This window comes from Gossypium hirsutum, chromosome A04 (genome assembly GCF_007990345.1).
Source record: "Gossypium hirsutum isolate 1008001.06 chromosome A04, Gossypium_hirsutum_v2.1, whole genome shotgun sequence".
Lineage (NCBI taxonomy): Eukaryota > Viridiplantae > Streptophyta > Magnoliopsida > Malvales > Malvaceae > Gossypium > Gossypium hirsutum.
The window spans coordinates 94,372-110,814 of record NC_053427.1 but is presented as its reverse complement, the minus strand read 5'-3'; the positions used below and the strand labels follow the sequence as shown (position 1 = coordinate 110,814).

The window sequence follows — 16,443 nt, the reverse complement described above, 5'->3', positions numbered from 1 at the left end:
TATGTAGATTTATTAACAATAATAGAATTCATAACCCAACTAATGCGTAACTAATATCCTCTCATCGGCATTACATGGTAGATGACAAGTAAACGTGGAAATGGGTCCTATTGGTTACAACGAGATAAAATAAAATCATATTGGGAGAACAAATTTATTCCAAAAAGATTAAGGATATCCTATGAGGGTAACACACTTATGTAAAAGTCATTGGATGAGCACTTATTGGGTAGCTTTTGTAATGGTATGTAATTAGGATGGGCTGAGTCACAATACTATAGTGGAATAACTTTGTAACTAAATAAAATTATAATTAATAGATGGAAACTTGGAATTTAATTATAAATTATTTGAGCCTTAATTATATATGTCCAATCGATCCCTCTACTAGCTCGTTAAAACCAAAAATAAATTGCATTTAGAACCAAATAAACAAAAATGAATAAAAATGATGAAGTAAGAGAAATGGGTTGCATTCACAAATGAGTGTGTTTACTCACTAAGTATAGAAATGGCTTGATAGTTAATTTAAGGCTTTCAAATTATTATTTAATTAATTATAATTAAATAGTTGAAGTTTGAAAATGAAATTAAATTAATTAGTCGTTATGAATCCATTGAATATGGAAATTATATAATTCATCATAGATTTTTTTATAGTAAAATTGTCATTCTTTAACGAAATTAGAATTGGATTGAGGAAATTATTAAATTGGGAAATTAATTAATTTAATTTAATTAAATAAATAATATTTATTTTGAGAATGAGACACAAATATTAGGTTGGATTAAATTATAAAATGTCGAGTCAAAAAGTTCAAGAAGCACATACAATTTGACCTAATATATGAGAGACCCAATTCCCCTCATATTATATATGAGGGGCGGCAACCCTAGTGTTATTTTCTAGGGTGTGCCGTCCCCTCTTCTAGTTGGATTAGAATATTATTTTCTATTAAATTAATATTATTTGTGTTATACTTATTCAATCAAGATTCTCTTATCTCTCACTATAAATAGATGACACTGGTAGAGTTATTCACATAAGTTTTAACACATAAGTTTCATACATTTTTATTCTGCCAGAAAGTAGTGATAATTTATTTTCTAAGAATAAATTCTATTTTCTAAGAATTGTGATTTCTACCAGTTTCTATTTGAGAGAATTACTTTTGTAACGACCTGATTTCCAGTAGTGTTGAAAAATACGATTTTGGAACCACATTTCAATTAAATGAGTCTGTAGGGATAAAATATAAACATTTATGAAATTATTATGAAAATATATTGAACTCCGGTTAAGTAATTTAACCGAGAAAATAGTTAATTAAAGTTTAGGGACTAAATTGTAAAAATTCAAATACTGTTGAGTTTTAATTTAGAAAATACTTGGGGGACCTAGATAGCAATTATCTAAAGGAACAAAATGGTTAATTAACCAATTTTAAATAGTAGATAGTGGATGGTGATGATGATCGTCATTAAGTTAATATAATTATAATTATATTAAATAAGGTTAATTAAAACATAAACACGATTTATTATCTTAATCCTTTCTTAATATATAAATATAAGTTGATAGTGGTGAGATGAAAGAAAATAATCATCTTCTCCAAGCCACCACTATCCACCATTAGAGAAAAAAAGAAAGAAAACCTTCAACCCAGTTAAACATTCAAACATTATTTCAAGGAAGTCTTTAAGCTATTTTTCTTTGATTTCTATAGATTTTTTTATTATGGGAACTTGATTTAACTATTTATCTATCAATTTGTTCAATTGTTAAGTTTTTAGCAATTTGCTATTGTAGAGAAATTGATGAATTAGGCTTGTATTTGGTAGTTAATAAGCTTAGATCGTGACAAGAACTAAATTGTAAAATAGACAACTTTGTAACATTAGGGACTAAATTGAATAAATTAAAATTTATTGTGAAATTATGTTATAGATAGGAAGTATAGGGTCCTTAATGAAATTATGTTACAAATAGGAAGTATAGGGTCCCTAATGAAAGAATGTAAAGTTAGATTTTGATTCGATGTTAAATATTGAGAAATATATGTATCCCGAGTACAGGGACTAAATTTTCGAGCAATCATTAAGTAGATTCTAACATCCAGAGGACGATCCCTGACTCAACAACATTTGTATATCCCGTTTTGATTTAAGAATGACATGTACCTAGGTTGAGTCAGTTTTGATTTATAACTATGTGTATATGCACTTTGGCTTAAAAAAATTGGTATTTGAATATGGCTAATGGAACATGAATTGTAAATGGTTTCAAATTTGGTATGTTCTGCTATAATGCTAGTGATATTGATGAAATACTTAAAACTGCACATGACTTTGTATGATATGGAATAGGTAATTAGTTTATAACATTTAGGTATTTGTAAAATGTTGAATGCAATATTAGAGTGCTTAAATTGATGTGAGCATGTTGTCTATCAGGCCTGGTTATGAATTGAATTGTTTAGTATAGGTTTGGAAAGATGCAAGTTTTTATCCAATTAGAAATTGCAAAAATAGTATGTGACATCATGACGTCAAACGTACGTCGTTGCGACGAGGGTTGGGCTCTAGGCCATGGCACGATGAGAAACTCTATCGCCACGGCGAGGCTAAGTCAGTATGTCACGTCGTGAGAAAGAATTCTTGAGGTCGCTTCGTCAACCCTCTATTTTGATTTCTTTATAATTTTATCCTTATTTGGCCTCGAGTTAGTATTTGAGCTTTTGTAAGTTCATATTAGACCCGAAAATGATTATATATTTTGTTAAATGCATGTTTTAGTTGAATTTAATCATCAAATAACATAAAATGAAGGTAAATGATCATAGTTGCTCCGGACCTGGTGATTGGGTCAAGTATGGGGTGTTTAATATAAATTATTGAAAAATAAGGAATTATTATCATTTAATAAGGAAATAGGCTAAACGTGTGAGTAATTAAGGTTTTATATGGTAATTTTTTTCCATTACTAATTAAAGCCTAGTGGAGGAGTTTTTCTTTAACCGTTGATAATCACGTCATTAGGATAAACTCACTCTATCATCATTGGATCTAAGTTGGTAGAGGAAATTTCTAGATTTTTTTCCTAATTTGTGTGGAGCGTGAGGTATTACTTTTTAAAATTTCAAATCAATGTATGTGGGAGAGAGAAAAAAACATTGTTACTAACTTTTAACTTTGGAGGAATTGCGATTAAAATTGAAATTAGATTTAAAGATAAACTATGGGCCGTTGGATGAGAGATTTGATGGTAAGAAGAGATCCCGGCGGTTGTCTTTTGAGTGGGAATGTATGAATTTCCACTATTGATTAATTGAGAGAGAGAAATAAGTATTTTAGCTAACTTTCACTCGTGCTTTCAATTGTAAGAGACTTGGGAAGAAACCTCATTGCATTGTTGTAAGTCACTCCCTCTCGATTCTTATGATTAAATTATTGTTTTAAATAAGAATATTGATGATACCTTATTAGATTTCATTGCATATTCAAGGATGATTTAAATTATAGGAGAAGGTGAATTTAAGTTGGAACTTTGAGGGTTAGATGAAGAAGTGGAAGAGAGGTGAGATACTAGTTCATTCTTTTGCATTCGTGGTTTAATTGAAGCATCTAAATTAGTTTTAACGATAATATGTTTAATTTAGCTTTAAGATGTGGCATGTATATAGAATTAAGGTGTTAAGGAAATGGTCACTTTCTTGTTCATATGTCACTTTTGATGTTTGTGGCAAGTGTTGAATTGTATGTTAAATGGTATGTGACAGATGTGTGAGGTTTAGCTAGGGTTGATGTGGTTAGTTTACGATCTTAATAAATTTGGATATGTCATCTAGGTATGCCAAGGATTGCATATAAAAGAAATGGTAAATTGAATAGGTAGTTGAATTGAATATTTTTGGTTTTTTACTATATACTATGATGCCATTGAATGGCTATATATTTGAATGTTTTATTGACATTGTTCTAGGTTAAACATACATGTTTTGGTATTTTTTTTAACCAAGTGAAAATGGTATTTGGTGTATGTATTGAAAAGTTTGGTTGGAGGCTATGTAATAATTTCCAAATACAGGGGCCGCATTTCAACGATCAACCTTTCTTGTTGCAACTTCGGTCAACAGTAAGTGATGTCACAACGTAGAGTGGCTTGAGGTTGTGACGTGACATACTATTTGGCGACGTCACGTTACGGAAGAGGTGACGTCATGACGTTGGCTTTGAACTTCTAAAACTTTATAGTTTGGTCATGTTTCATGCCTGGGTTGGTAAACGAGCTTTTGTAAGCTCGTTTAAGACCCGGAAATGATTGTTTATCATAATTTGAGTTTGATTAACACTTGATTATATGTATAAATGTTTGTAAGTGCCTGATTGACTATAGTTGCTCCAGCAACGAATATAACATTCCGTAGCTCGGACCCGACAATCAGGTTGGGTGAGGGGTGTTACATATTTTGAAGTCTTATGAATGTCATATAGTAAGTAGGCTTAGGCTTTATATTGTTGCTTGTGTTATGGTTGGCATGAGGGCATTATTGCATGGTTATAAAGATAGTTTATATACCAAAATGTTGTTTAGATTGTGAGTGTTTTGATATGTTAAATGGTCATAAAACTTTAGCTAAACAATATGTTATTTAGTTGTTTTGGATTGAATAGTTTATATTATTGATGGTTTGATAGTGAGCTTCTTTTGAGTTTAGAAGTCTTGGGAAACATGTTTGAGTGTTAGTTAAGGTTCTAAACAGTTTCCTTGCCCTAAAAGAGACTTAAAAGAGTTTTTATTAAGACCCTACTGACCTTCAAAGTAGACAAATCTTCTTTAAAACCCTAAAGTATGTCCAATAAGCTTGACAATCACTGAATTCTCCATACTTTATTGTAGCATTAGACATCAATTTGTCTTTGAGCCATCTCCATATCCCCTTCTCAAGTTCAAATATCTCATTTAACTCTTGAACTTTGTCATTATCTTATCTAAATATATTAAAATAAGAGAGTCCGAGTGTCTAATACTAGAGAGAAAAATATTCACTTCTGCCGTCTAATTCTTTACCATATATATCGCACACAAACATCTTTTCATTATAATGTTATACAGCAAATAATTAATTAATTAATTAATTAATTAATTAAGAAATTTAGAAATTTACACATCATATATATATTATTTTTTCTGTTGCATACCTAAAAAAAACCACAAAAGAGGAGAAAAATATACACACACAACCACCACCATCACCGCTACCCGAAGGCACCTTCGTCTTCTACTCATGACTACATCGGACGGTGGAGGAGGCAGGTACATGGCCTACTCTCCCTCGCCTTCCGCTCCTCACTCTTCCCACCTCTCCGGCCTCCGCTCCGTCGCTGCCGCAGCCGCTTCCTCTGCTGCCCTCCTCGATCAGGAGAAGTATGCTCTTCTTTTTTTCTCTTTTTCTTCTCTTACGTTAATTTTAATCTAACACCTTAAGATCTTCGCTGTTTTATTCTACTCGTCCTTCGCCTTCAATTATACTCGACGATTTCTGTTATCTATTTATTCCTTGTAGTGACTGTAGTGATATTGGCTCTGATCTTTCTCTTTTGCTTATAAAGTATTTAGTTTGGTGTTAAATTTGTTCTCTTAGTTGGCTTTGATTGAATTTCCAAGATCTAGTGCTCGATCCATTCCTTTTTTTATCTGGTTATGCTTTTTGTTCTGTCTTTTTGATGATGCCATCGTAGTATTAACAGATCTATTCAGATTTACAAGTTGGTGAATTCTAGTGGTTTGATGCTTTCATTGTGTGGTGTGGAGTGTCTTTTTCAGGTTTAAGTTGTAATCTGGATGTAGGGGTATTAGATTGAAGCAAAATAACTGTGGATTGCTTGTAATTATCATTAATGACTCTGTTTCTGCGGCTATTGATAGTAGCTGGAGATGATTCTTTTGTTAATATGTGTTAATCAACTATTTGCTGACGGTCTTCATTTTCCTGTTTGCAGATATCTCTCAGAGTTATTGGCAGAGCGTCAGAAGATTATTCCATTTATGCCCGTGCTCCCTAATACCTATAGATTGTTGAACCAGGGTGAGTTACTTAACATAGCAATCTTCTTTCCAAAGGATCATGCAGAAGAATATCTCCTTTCCTCTTTGTTGTCTTTAAAATAACAATTGAAGTTCAATGTTGAGTGCCAAATACTAACTTGACAAGTAACTGATAAAATTTGCTAGTCAGGGATCAAGCCATGGGCACTTTGTCACTGGCCTCCTGTCAAAATATTCATAGCTAGAGCTAATACATTCACAAAACCTTGTGAACGAAATCATGCCTTGTGTAGATAGAACTGGAAATTACTAGGACTTGGTGGAATCATGATTGAGGTTGACTGCCTTCTTCTGATAGTCCCAGACAGGAAATGTGCTTAAACTTTCAAAATTTTCTGGGTATAATGATAATGATATAACAGAAACTATGGTTCTTAATTGGCCAATAAGATGTGTTATATGAACCTTGCAAGCTCCTCTATGTCACAAGTGGATAATAAGACATCTTAGGAAGTAACGGAAGCCAATTATAAAGAAGAAAGAAGACACTTCTAGTGCTGTACTCTTAAGAAAAAAGAGGAGATTAGAAACAAAGAGGAGGCAGAAAGGAGGTTTCTGAACCACAGTAACAGTGGTGATGAAAGGTGGATATGATGAAAAGAGCGCATAGAGAAAGCTAGTGATCCTACTGGTATTCATGTTGGGAAGCAGCCCATGCTGGGTTTAAAGAAAATCAGTGATGTGTGAGGATGGTAAGGTTTTAGCCTGCGAAATGCAATAGGATATTAGATTTCTAAAAAATTACTGAAATAACTGTTTTAATAGTCTGTTGTAACATCAATGTATCATGGATCCTGAGGTTGAGAAATCTTGGCGGACTTGCCTGTAAGATTTAGTTCTTTTAGGTTTGTTGTGAGAGGTCTTAGTTGCCAACTTCTAGTCAGACGTGGGGGTTGTTTGTTTTCTCTTTCATCTATTTATTGTAGAAAATTATCATATAACTGTGCTAAATTTGGTGGCATTGCAATTAAGTAGTCTTTCTTTCTGTGCTTCTGGTGGTTTTCTTTTCTCCATTCACTTGTATGATTTCAGATTCTAACAGTTGATCTGGTTTCTCCATGGTTTTGCAAGTTAGTCAAATAATTCTTTTTAATTAATATAAGAATGTTCCTTATTGATTTATATATAAACCCAAAATAGAATTTCACTACCTCTTTTTATTTTGTTCCAGATTGCTTTCTACTGGAAGAGTAGCTTATTTTATGAAGGAAGTGTTGATATTTAACTGACTAAATTAACATTCCATGTAGTCTCTCCATTTTGTGGTGACTGCTAACTGATTTCTTAACAACTAACTGGTACATCTTATTCTTGAAAATGACATTTTTGGAGCAGAAATTTTGCGTGTAACTACGCTGTTGGGGAATGCATCAGTTTTAGGTCAAAGTGTGCTTGAACAAGCTAGCCCCCTGGCTTCTGGAGGAATATTTTCAAATGGAGGAGCTGATATGAACGGATGGACTTCACGTTTTCAATCAGAAGTATGGATACTAACCATTAACATAACTCTTTACCATCTAATTTTACTGCTTTTAGAGGTATTGCTGACTTAATGTTTTACTACATTTCCTGCTAACCAAACCTTTGTTTGACTTGTAGCTTGCAATGTCGTTTCTCTTATGACAGGCAGTCTGAAGCTAACATGAAGAAGTTCTCCAAATTAGTTTTAGCTTAGAAATTGATTCAGGCTGTTGCTCCTACTTATATAACTCATTGTTTCTCTGGCCTTTATCATTGTCAAGATAAATTTTGATATGCAGGGGATGACAGTATTTCCATTCAACTGAACTGTGTACTTTGCTGCTGACTTCAATAACTAAACAGTCATTTTAATTGCCTAAAGTGGTTTCCTTGATTTCAGTTACCTGCTTTTTTTAATGTGGAAATACAAGCTTTCCCATTGTTACATAGAAGCTGCTTAGATAGTCTCATCTGATCAGAAGAACTGATGGTTGATTGTGTTAGTAGGGGCCAGGTTCATTTGTGAAATTGCTTGTTACTGCTTTTAGGCTTGGTAGTCCATAGGTTTCTGTTTTACTCTTTTGTGGACTATTTTTGGTAGAATTGTACTTTTGATCTGTTCAAGGTACTTGTCTGAAATGTCCTTGAGGAATCCCTGGTGCTTGTCAAAAGAATGGGTTTTCCATTGATATTTTCATTTATCAATTGCTTTGGCTTTTTTTTAACAAAACCCGTTATATTATGGTGCAGATGTCAGGTTTAGTACGGCCCTCTTCGGCACAAAACTGGGTGGGTTCTCAAGGTAGCTCTTCTGGTCTTATTGTTAAGAGAACGATCAGAGTGGATATTCCTGTAGACAGCTATCCTAATGTATGAATGAACACTCCTGTCCTAAAACTGCTTTTAGGAATTATTCTTTTTTCAGCATCTAAAATAAGTTAATGTTGCAGTATAATTTTGTTGGCCGCCTCCTTGGTCCTAGGGGAAACTCTCTCAAGCGTGTGGAGGCAAATACAGAGTGCCGTGTTCTGATAAGAGGGAGGGGCAGTATTAAGGATCCAACTAGGGTAACTATCAGTCTCTTTGTATCTTTCTTAGTAGTTACTTGCTCATTAAGCAAGTCTGAAAGTGAAACCCATGAAACATGTAGCTGCTACACATTGTTGCAGTTCCAAAGATGGATGGATAAACTAAAATGAATTATGTCTTGATTTAGTTCTAAAGGAGTGTATATATTATGATATTGAATTTCTTTATTGGGAGAAGTGAAATTCTCCGTCTCTTTATATGGATACAAATGTAGTAATGTTGTTTTTTGTTTAAAAAAAAAATTGGTAAGGAGGAAATGATGAGAGGAAAACCTGGGTATGAACATCTGAATGAACCTCTTCATATCCTAGTTGAGGCTGAATTACCAGTTGAAATAGTTGATGCTCGCCTAATGCAAGCCCGAGAGATACTAGAAGATTTGCTCAAGCCTGTGGTAAGTTCGAACTTTGTTTTGCTTGTTATTATGTTGAGTGGTAACGTGAAAATAGTTGTCTTCCCTTTTATTTTGAAAAATAGGATGAATCTCAAGATTTCTACAAGAAACAACAGCTGCGAGAGTTAGCAATGCTGAATGGTACTCTTCGCGAGGAAGGTTCTCCCATGTCTGGTTCAGTATCCCCCTTTCAGAACAACAGCCTTGGGATGAAGCGAGCAAAGACAAGGGGGTAAAGGATATGGGAGGCCTGTGTGTTAGTGTCATGCCATAAGCCACAGACAGTGCAGGTGAGGTGAATGCCCCCAACTGCGGTCAGGGCACTTGAACATTTTGTGTGGCAGTTGAGTTGAGTTGGGTTATGAAGTGTGTTTAAGTTAATGTTTGGGAAATGGGGAGGTTAAATTACTACAGAATGAGGAATGGATGAGTGTGGAGTTTTGCAGTTCTGCTAAAAACTGTTGGCTGTGTTATTAGGTCGTATAGCGCTAGTAATAGTATAGTATGGTATATGCAAGGAAGTTAAAATTGTATTGGGCTTGTATTTTTTTTATTTTGTATTATTAATAGAAAAAGTAATTGCATTTGTTAATGAAAATTTAATGAATGAATTACGGCTTAATGGGGCTTTGGTTTGATAAAATATTAGAAATAAATAAAATGTTGGATCATTTTGAATCAAATATTAATATCATTAAACCCATTTAGAATAAATGGAAGATTGGTTCAAAATCTATGTTATTATTATTGTTGAAAAGGTGAGGGAAATATATATATAAGTATCAAAAAGAAAGGAACAAACACTGGATTGGACTTGAAACTAGTATTGTGATAAAATTTGACTGAGAGTGGCTTTTGCTTGCTGTTGTCGTTTTTAGTGGTGTTCATCGTCGTCTCCGACCTCCTCAATTCCAACCCAAGTTGTAAATGCAAAGAGAAATTCCTTGAAACTCACGGATCCATTTTTATCCCAGTCCATCTCTTCTGCAACATCCCAAAAATCAATCACTATTAACCAACAACCTATGCATGTATGATTGTATTAAAACTTAGAAAGCACATGACATTGACATGAACCATCTGTGTCTGTCAGCTAAGTTATTTAATGAATCTTGGATGCCGTGCAACAGCAACTGCAGTCCACAATCTAAGCTGACACAACTTCCTCGTCGCCTTCTAAACAATAATATTATGCATTTTTTCTGCATAATTTGTCTACGCAAAGTGAAGTAAACACCATATTATGCACATGTTTACATGTGATATTGGGAACCCTTTTCTTTTTCTGTATATTACTATATTTTTACTGTACGTGTAAAATTTACGTCGATAATGTACCAAAGAATTGTATATATAGAGAGAAAGAGCTGACCAAATCTTTTGGTGGCTATTGGTCCAGAGGAACGCTCCCCAGATTCATTGATAGCTTGAACCATCTCATTCTTGCTAACATAACCATCCTTGTTCTTATCCAACAACACAAATGCATCCGCCAATGTTTCAAACGTGGCCTCCAAGTTTGGTACCCCCATTCTCGATTTCTTACTTCATTGTCATGGAACACCAACATTTATAATTAAAAGGAGTGAATATAAATGTCATTGATTCTGCTCAGTAAAAGTATTATGGAAGTGTTTGTACTAAGAGTTAAATTATATTTTATTTTATTTTTCCTTAATAAATGAGTAAATTAGTCCTTATATGATAGATTAAAGAGTAGATTGTAAAAATTTCATCCATTTCTATTGTTAAAAAATGACTTGGTTAACAAGTGTTATGTCTACCTCATTTGACTGATTTTTAACAATAAAAATAAATAATTTTTTTAACAGAATAACTAGCTTACTCTTTGATCTAACACATGACTAATTTACTAAGTAGTACTAAGTAGTAGAAGAAACAAAATACAATCTACTAACACATCCATTAAAAATATAACACCCTCTTGACCTCAAACACAAACAAGGCAAGGCATGTATCTCAATTCTCCTACACAAACAAGAAATGAAAGAGAAAATCTCAAAAATGTTAAAAAGGATACGGCTTCGAATTCAGTAGCATTGTCCTTGAGAAGATAGACAAGGCAAAGAAGGACTATGAACTCATTGAATTTGATTCCCATATCCTCATTCATATCACATGCCTTAAACAAATCCTCTATCTCCTCCTCTGTGAAACAAACTTGAAGCTTGTGCAAACATTTTTTCAACTCTTCATGATCAATGGCACCATTTGAGTCCTCATCTACAAAACATGTTCTTTCTCAAAGTTTTATTTATATATGATGATGAACAAAAAGGAAAAAAGGGTGTATATGGCATAAATAAACAATCAGTTCAACAAATACTAGTTGCTTACTAACCAAACTGCTCAAAAATAGCTTTGCACTTCCTTAAGGTGTGATCAATTTTAGGGAATTTTAAGATGATGCTGTTGAAAGACTTGATTGTAGTTCCTTTAGAAGCCCTGTGCTGCATAGCTTCAACCATTTTAGCTTCTAGTTTTGTTTCAGGTGATTCAGACTTTCCCACGACACCTCCCATTTGCCTAGCCTGCCCATACAAGTTGAAAAAGCTATTAAAAGGAGATCAAAGATGAGATGTTTGATGAACTATCAACAATCAAATCACAATGGTTGGCTTTTCATCTCAAAAGAAAAGAAGAAGCAGAAGCATGAACATGAAATCAAAAGGGTAAATTAAGCATGATTGTTTAAGACATTTATTGTAGGTACCTCCTAAAACACAAGAGCAAAGAAAGGGTGAATTGAATTAATTGGGGGGAAGAGAAAGAAGGGTTGGTTTTGGAGTGTAGGTTGAGTGGTTGTATATATTTAGAATAAGCAAATATTATAAGCGCGTAGGGAGGAATATGTGTTGAAGGTGCGGACGCCTGGCCTGGCTTGGGCTGGCAAATGGCGTCATCATCATCACCTGAGTGCCGCCTGTTGTGTGTTTAATGGTAGGACACTAACTACATAATCTGCGCTGACTATTCTCATTTAACAATAAACAAAATATCATCACTTTGTCATTGTTAGATGAACCAACTGAAGTTATCTTTGAAAAATTACCATTTTATTGTACATGAGTTAGATTGCATTTTCTCTTCTTAACTAAAATATGGATAAATTAATCTTTTATATGTTAGATTAAATAATAAACGAGTCCTTCTCTTAAAAGTTTCAATCTATGTCCATTGTTAAAAATTGATTTCTATATGTCAGTATAAGATACACATAACATGTCACGTGTAACTATCTGGTTATTTTGTCTGCCATGACAATTTTTAACGTGACCGACAAAATATATTCCTCTGTACGTATTTTTTTAATAGTAAAATTTGATAAAAATTTTAAAGACTATGTCACATTTCAACCTAATCTTGAGAAGAGTACAAGGACCTATGTCATATTTTAACCTAATCTAATCTCCAAGATAAAATAATAGCTAAATAAAATTGTGCCAAAAAAATCCAAAATGGAAAAGGAAGGGGTAAAAGTATTATGGAGAATGTGTATTAGGAGTTAAATTGCATTCTGACTCATCTATTAAAAAAATAAACAAATTAGTCCCTATACATTAGATCAAAGAGCAAATCGTCATTCTATTAAAAATTTTATTAATTTTTACTATTAAAAATCGGGTCTTATACATTAATATGAGGTACAACGTGGCATGCCAAGCATTATTGTTTGGTTATTTTATCTACTACACTAGTTTTTAACCATATAAAAAATAAAAATTTTAATATAAATGACTAATTTGGTCTTTGATATAACATAGAGCACTAATTTGCTTAATTTTTAAATAGAAGTGCAAAATGTAACCCAACTTTTAATACAAGAGTCTCTATAGTAATTTTACCAAAAAATAGTGGTGGCAGGGCCGCGTGGCAGAGAATCACCGCCACCTCTTTGTATTGTGTATATCATATACAAAAAAAAAAAAAAAAGCCCCAATTTTTTTTCTTTCGCTCCGTAAGAATAACCTAATAATCGACTTTTTTCGTTCTCAATTCTCACGTCCAAGGTAACTCTTTCGTCTTTTAATTTTTTTTCCATAATTTTCTCTTTTATATTTGTTTCATTTTTCTAATTTTCGCTCCCTTTTTATTTTTGTTTAATTTGATTCTATTTGCTAATGGATCGACGCTTTCATCTGTCTTTCTAATTTTTAATTTAATCTCTGTTATTAGTATTATTATTGTTTCTTTAAAGAATTATTATTGTTTTTGTTGATAATTCATGTGTCCTTTACCTAGAAAATCTGGAACGAAAAAGCATTAATTTCTTTGAATACACCATTTAACGTAAATAAATTGCATTAATTACGCTAATTATTATTTTTTGAATCCTGAGAAGTTTCTGCCTGTTGCCTCTGGGTTTATTTTTTATATATATTTATATATTTATTACTGATATAATTATATTATTATTATTTGTTTCCTTAATAACTTCCAATTTTATATTACTGCAGTTTACCTTCCTGTTCTTTGTTTGAGTCTTGGGAGAGGGTTTCTGAATGGCTTCAAAGCGAATTAACAAGGAGTTGAAGGATCTGCAGAAGGATCCCCCTGCTTCATGCAGTGCCGGTTTGTTTCCTTGTTTTAGCCTTTGTTTTCTTTAAATCAATGCTAAATTTGTTGAATCAATCAGACCCAGTACAGTCACATTGAAAAAAAAATTCAATAATTGAATCTCCCCGCATTTATATGTGGGTTGTTTAATTGAATCCGTTGATCATTCAAGATAGTGGATGTCAGTAGTGATACCACAATTTATTAGCTGCGATCTGTTTGAAGACGAGGGAAACTGGTTATTGTTTTTGGAAACAGACAGGGTTTTGATTAATATAATCCGTAAACCCTAATAATGGCCACTTTGTGGAGTAGAGTATGCTGTCAGATTTAAGCTTTTTCCTTGTAATTAATTAACATTTTCTTTAAAATAATGTTGCATATATATAGGCCCTGTCGCTGATGATATGTTTCACTGGCAAGCAACAATCATGGGCCCAACAGACAGTCCTTTTGCTGGAGGGGTCTTTCTTGTTGCCATTCACTTCCCCCCAGACTATCCTTTCAAGCCACCCAAGGTAAAATACACTCTACTTATCTCCTATAACTCTGCTTGACTGCTTATTAAGAAATGTCCTCTTTATTATTATTTTTTTTTTTTGGGGAGGGGGGGTTATATTTGTTCTGTATTGTAATTATTGAAAATTCAATCCTTCGACACCTTTCACTGCAATGTCAAACATTGATAAGTTCAAGAAACCATATTTTTTTCCAACATGAGCTTTTTGTAAACCAAGCTTTTTTTTTTTTATAGCAATGCTAAACTAGCCTAAGTTAGCATCTTTAATAAACAGAGAATATAGAGAAAAAGTTTAATGCTCGAGGTGTAAGCAAACTATTTAGTATGCTAAAACATATGAACCTTATATTGGTCCATATTTAATTTTGACCTTGACATTTTGTTTTTTCTTTCTATAACATTGATTTTCTATAAGAGTTGAAGTGAATGTTTTGGAATGTGTTGTTTTTGTTGCTGAAATTTCTTGCTGTTCTTTTATGTGCCTTCGCTTTTATTTCATAAAACGTATTTCCATACCTACAACTTATGCTGATTGTGGTTTGTCTTGCACTTAATTTGTTGTATTAACTTTCAACTCTAGAAGTCGGTGATTCTTGTGGATTCTATTTTTACCTGATTGTCTGAAGTGTCCTCTGTGAAGGTTTCTTTTCGAACAAAGGTTTTCCATCCTAACATTAACAGCAATGGAAGCATCTGTCTTGACATTCTCAAGGAGCAGTGGAGTCCTGCCCTCACCATATCCAAGGTGACAACACACGCCATTCATCAACATTATTCCAATTCTATGCGCTCTTTAGATTGTTGTGGTGTAAAAGATTTTAATTAGCTGCAACTTTCTGTTTTATAGGTGCTTTTGTCAATATGCTCACTGCTTACAGATCCAAACCCTGATGACCCTCTGGTGCCTGAGATTGCTCACATGTACAAGACTGATAGAGCCAAATATGAGAGTACTGCTCGCTCATGGACCCAGAAATACGCAACGAATTAAGGGTCTGCCAAGAGGTCATGGTTGATCCTTTATTAGTAAATAATAGAAATATCCTTGGCTGGATATTACAACATATTTGATAAGTTTTTTGTTGTTTTTTAAAAAAAAAACAAAACTGAATGTGTCTCCTAATAGCTGTTTATATATATAAACTAGGAATACGCTAGTTGATTTTAAAATTATTATGAATCTATTTTATATTTAAAAATAATATTTTCACTATTATATTTATATTTTATTATACATGAATTGATGATACATTTTATTAATGTATTTATTAATGTTGGAAACTGTTTCATTGGAAATAATGTGTTCAAATTTATGTTAAAATTTAAATTTGAATCATAGTAATATTTTATAATATTCTCATAATATAGTATACTAAATAAAATAGATAAATAGAATAAATTAAAATATAATTAGAGTTCATGTTCAAATTTGGTTTTTCCTATTCATATATTAATAAAATATTAAAATACATGTATTTTATTTATATTTATATATTTTATAATTAGATTTAAATAACTTTTTCGCTCAAGTCACGTTGAACTTAGTGTACTGTGATGAACGCGTATAGAGTGTTTCATGGAGGTTAATTGATTAAATGATGTTTATTTAACTCATTTGAATTGGTTTAATTCGTGAAACACATGGAGAAGTCATAGTGAACGCGTATAGAGTGTTTCGTGGCTTAATGAATTTTTTCAATAAAAAAAAATTATCATGGTGAATATTGTAGGCCCTAAGGGGTAAGATTGTATAGAGTTTAAATCTTTTAGGACTCTCTTATTATAGATAGGCTTTAATATTGACTGTTGATGTAATTTAAATTGTATCGTTGGATTAGAGGAGTTCAACTATAAATAGAGATCTTCCCGGTTATTTATAATTATCTCAAAATAATTGAATATATTTGAGAGCATTTACTTTGACTTTTCTGGTCGATTTGAGTTCTTTTGTCTTTAGAGTTTGCTTCTATATTATTTTAATGCCTTAAGAGAATTTTTTTTTTGTGAATTCTTATTTTTTAGAGTAAGGTTAACTTAGATAGAATTGAAGCAAAGATCGCTTAAGCTGCACAGGTTGCTAGACTTAAGTTCTAGCCTCGTGATAGTTGGTATTTGAGCTACTATTCGAAGGTGTCAATTGAGATGACGAAAGGAGTATACGAGCCGTTTGAGCCTATGAAGACCTATGGTGGGGGTAGGAAAGTTAGAAAATCAAGGGATATGTTACTAACTTTAAACGACATGATTGCCAAACTCAAGGGCTTTATGGGTGATGTGAGGGAGACATTTGAG

General features: G+C 32.8%; 3 protein-coding genes across 3 annotated transcripts; 2 read left to right on the top strand and 1 right to left on the bottom strand.

Moving 5' to 3' along the window:
• Positions 1–5,032: 5,032 nt before the first annotated feature.
• Positions 5,033–9,651, top strand: LOC107931156 (KH domain-containing protein At5g56140). Its single transcript, XM_016862951.2, has 7 exons — positions 5,033–5,428; positions 6,004–6,089; positions 7,445–7,590; positions 8,321–8,440; positions 8,521–8,637; positions 8,910–9,053; positions 9,137–9,651. The coding sequence occupies exons 1-7, from the start codon at positions 5,289–5,291 to the stop codon at positions 9,287–9,289; spliced, it is 906 nt and encodes a 301-aa protein (XP_016718440.1). The 5' UTR covers positions 5,033–5,288; the 3' UTR covers positions 9,290–9,651.
• A 123-nt stretch (positions 9,652–9,774) lies between these two features.
• LOC107931157 (probable calcium-binding protein CML21) lies at positions 9,775–12,019 on the bottom strand. Its single transcript, XM_016862952.2, has 5 exons — positions 11,788–12,019; positions 11,416–11,605; positions 11,095–11,297; positions 10,426–10,594; positions 9,775–10,037 (listed from the first exon to the last, which is right to left on the bottom strand). Exons 2-5 carry the CDS (start codon positions 11,594–11,596, stop codon positions 9,928–9,930), a joined length of 663 nt encoding a protein of 220 aa, XP_016718441.1. The 5' UTR covers positions 11,597–11,605; positions 11,788–12,019; the 3' UTR covers positions 9,775–9,927.
• A 912-nt stretch (positions 12,020–12,931) lies between these two features.
• LOC107931087 (ubiquitin-conjugating enzyme E2-17 kDa) lies at positions 12,932–15,321 on the top strand. Its single transcript, XM_016862876.2, has 5 exons — positions 12,932–13,084; positions 13,532–13,646; positions 14,022–14,149; positions 14,792–14,896; positions 14,999–15,321. The coding sequence occupies exons 2-5, from the start codon at positions 13,577–13,579 to the stop codon at positions 15,140–15,142; spliced, it is 447 nt and encodes a 148-aa protein (XP_016718365.1). The 5' UTR covers positions 12,932–13,084; positions 13,532–13,576; the 3' UTR covers positions 15,143–15,321.
• The last annotated feature ends 1,122 nt before the right edge of the window (positions 15,322–16,443 follow it).

Excerpts from the sequence above, each read along its gene's own strand:
- LOC107931087 (XM_016862876.2), top strand. The coding sequence starts at position 13,577 with ATGGCTTCAAAGCGAATTAACAAGGAGTTGAAGGATCTGCAGAAGGAT. Across the intron at positions 14,150-14,791 it reads ATCCTTTCAAGCCACCCAAG|GTTTCTTTTCGAACAAAGGT; the intron begins GTAAAATACACT and ends TCCTCTGTGAAG. Across the intron at positions 14,897-14,998 it reads CTGCCCTCACCATATCCAAG|GTGCTTTTGTCAATATGCTC; the intron begins GTGACAACACAC and ends TCTGTTTTATAG.
- LOC107931157 (XM_016862952.2), bottom strand. The coding sequence starts at position 11,596 with ATGGGAGGTGTCGTGGGAAAGTCTGAATCACCTGAAACAAAACTAGAA. Across the intron at positions 11,298-11,415 it reads AGCTATTTTTGAGCAGTTTG|ATGAGGACTCAAATGGTGCC; the intron begins GTTAGTAAGCAA and ends CATGTTTTGTAG. Across the intron at positions 10,595-11,094 it reads ATGCTACTGAATTCGAAGCC|AAATCGAGAATGGGGGTACC; the intron begins GTATCCTTTTTA and ends CAATGAAGTAAG.
- LOC107931156 (XM_016862951.2), top strand. The coding sequence starts at position 5,289 with ATGACTACATCGGACGGTGGAGGAGGCAGGTACATGGCCTACTCTCCC. Across the intron at positions 7,591-8,320 it reads CTTCACGTTTTCAATCAGAA|ATGTCAGGTTTAGTACGGCC; the intron begins GTATGGATACTA and ends ATTATGGTGCAG. Across the intron at positions 8,638-8,909 it reads GTATTAAGGATCCAACTAGG|GAGGAAATGATGAGAGGAAA; the intron begins GTAACTATCAGT and ends AAAATTGGTAAG.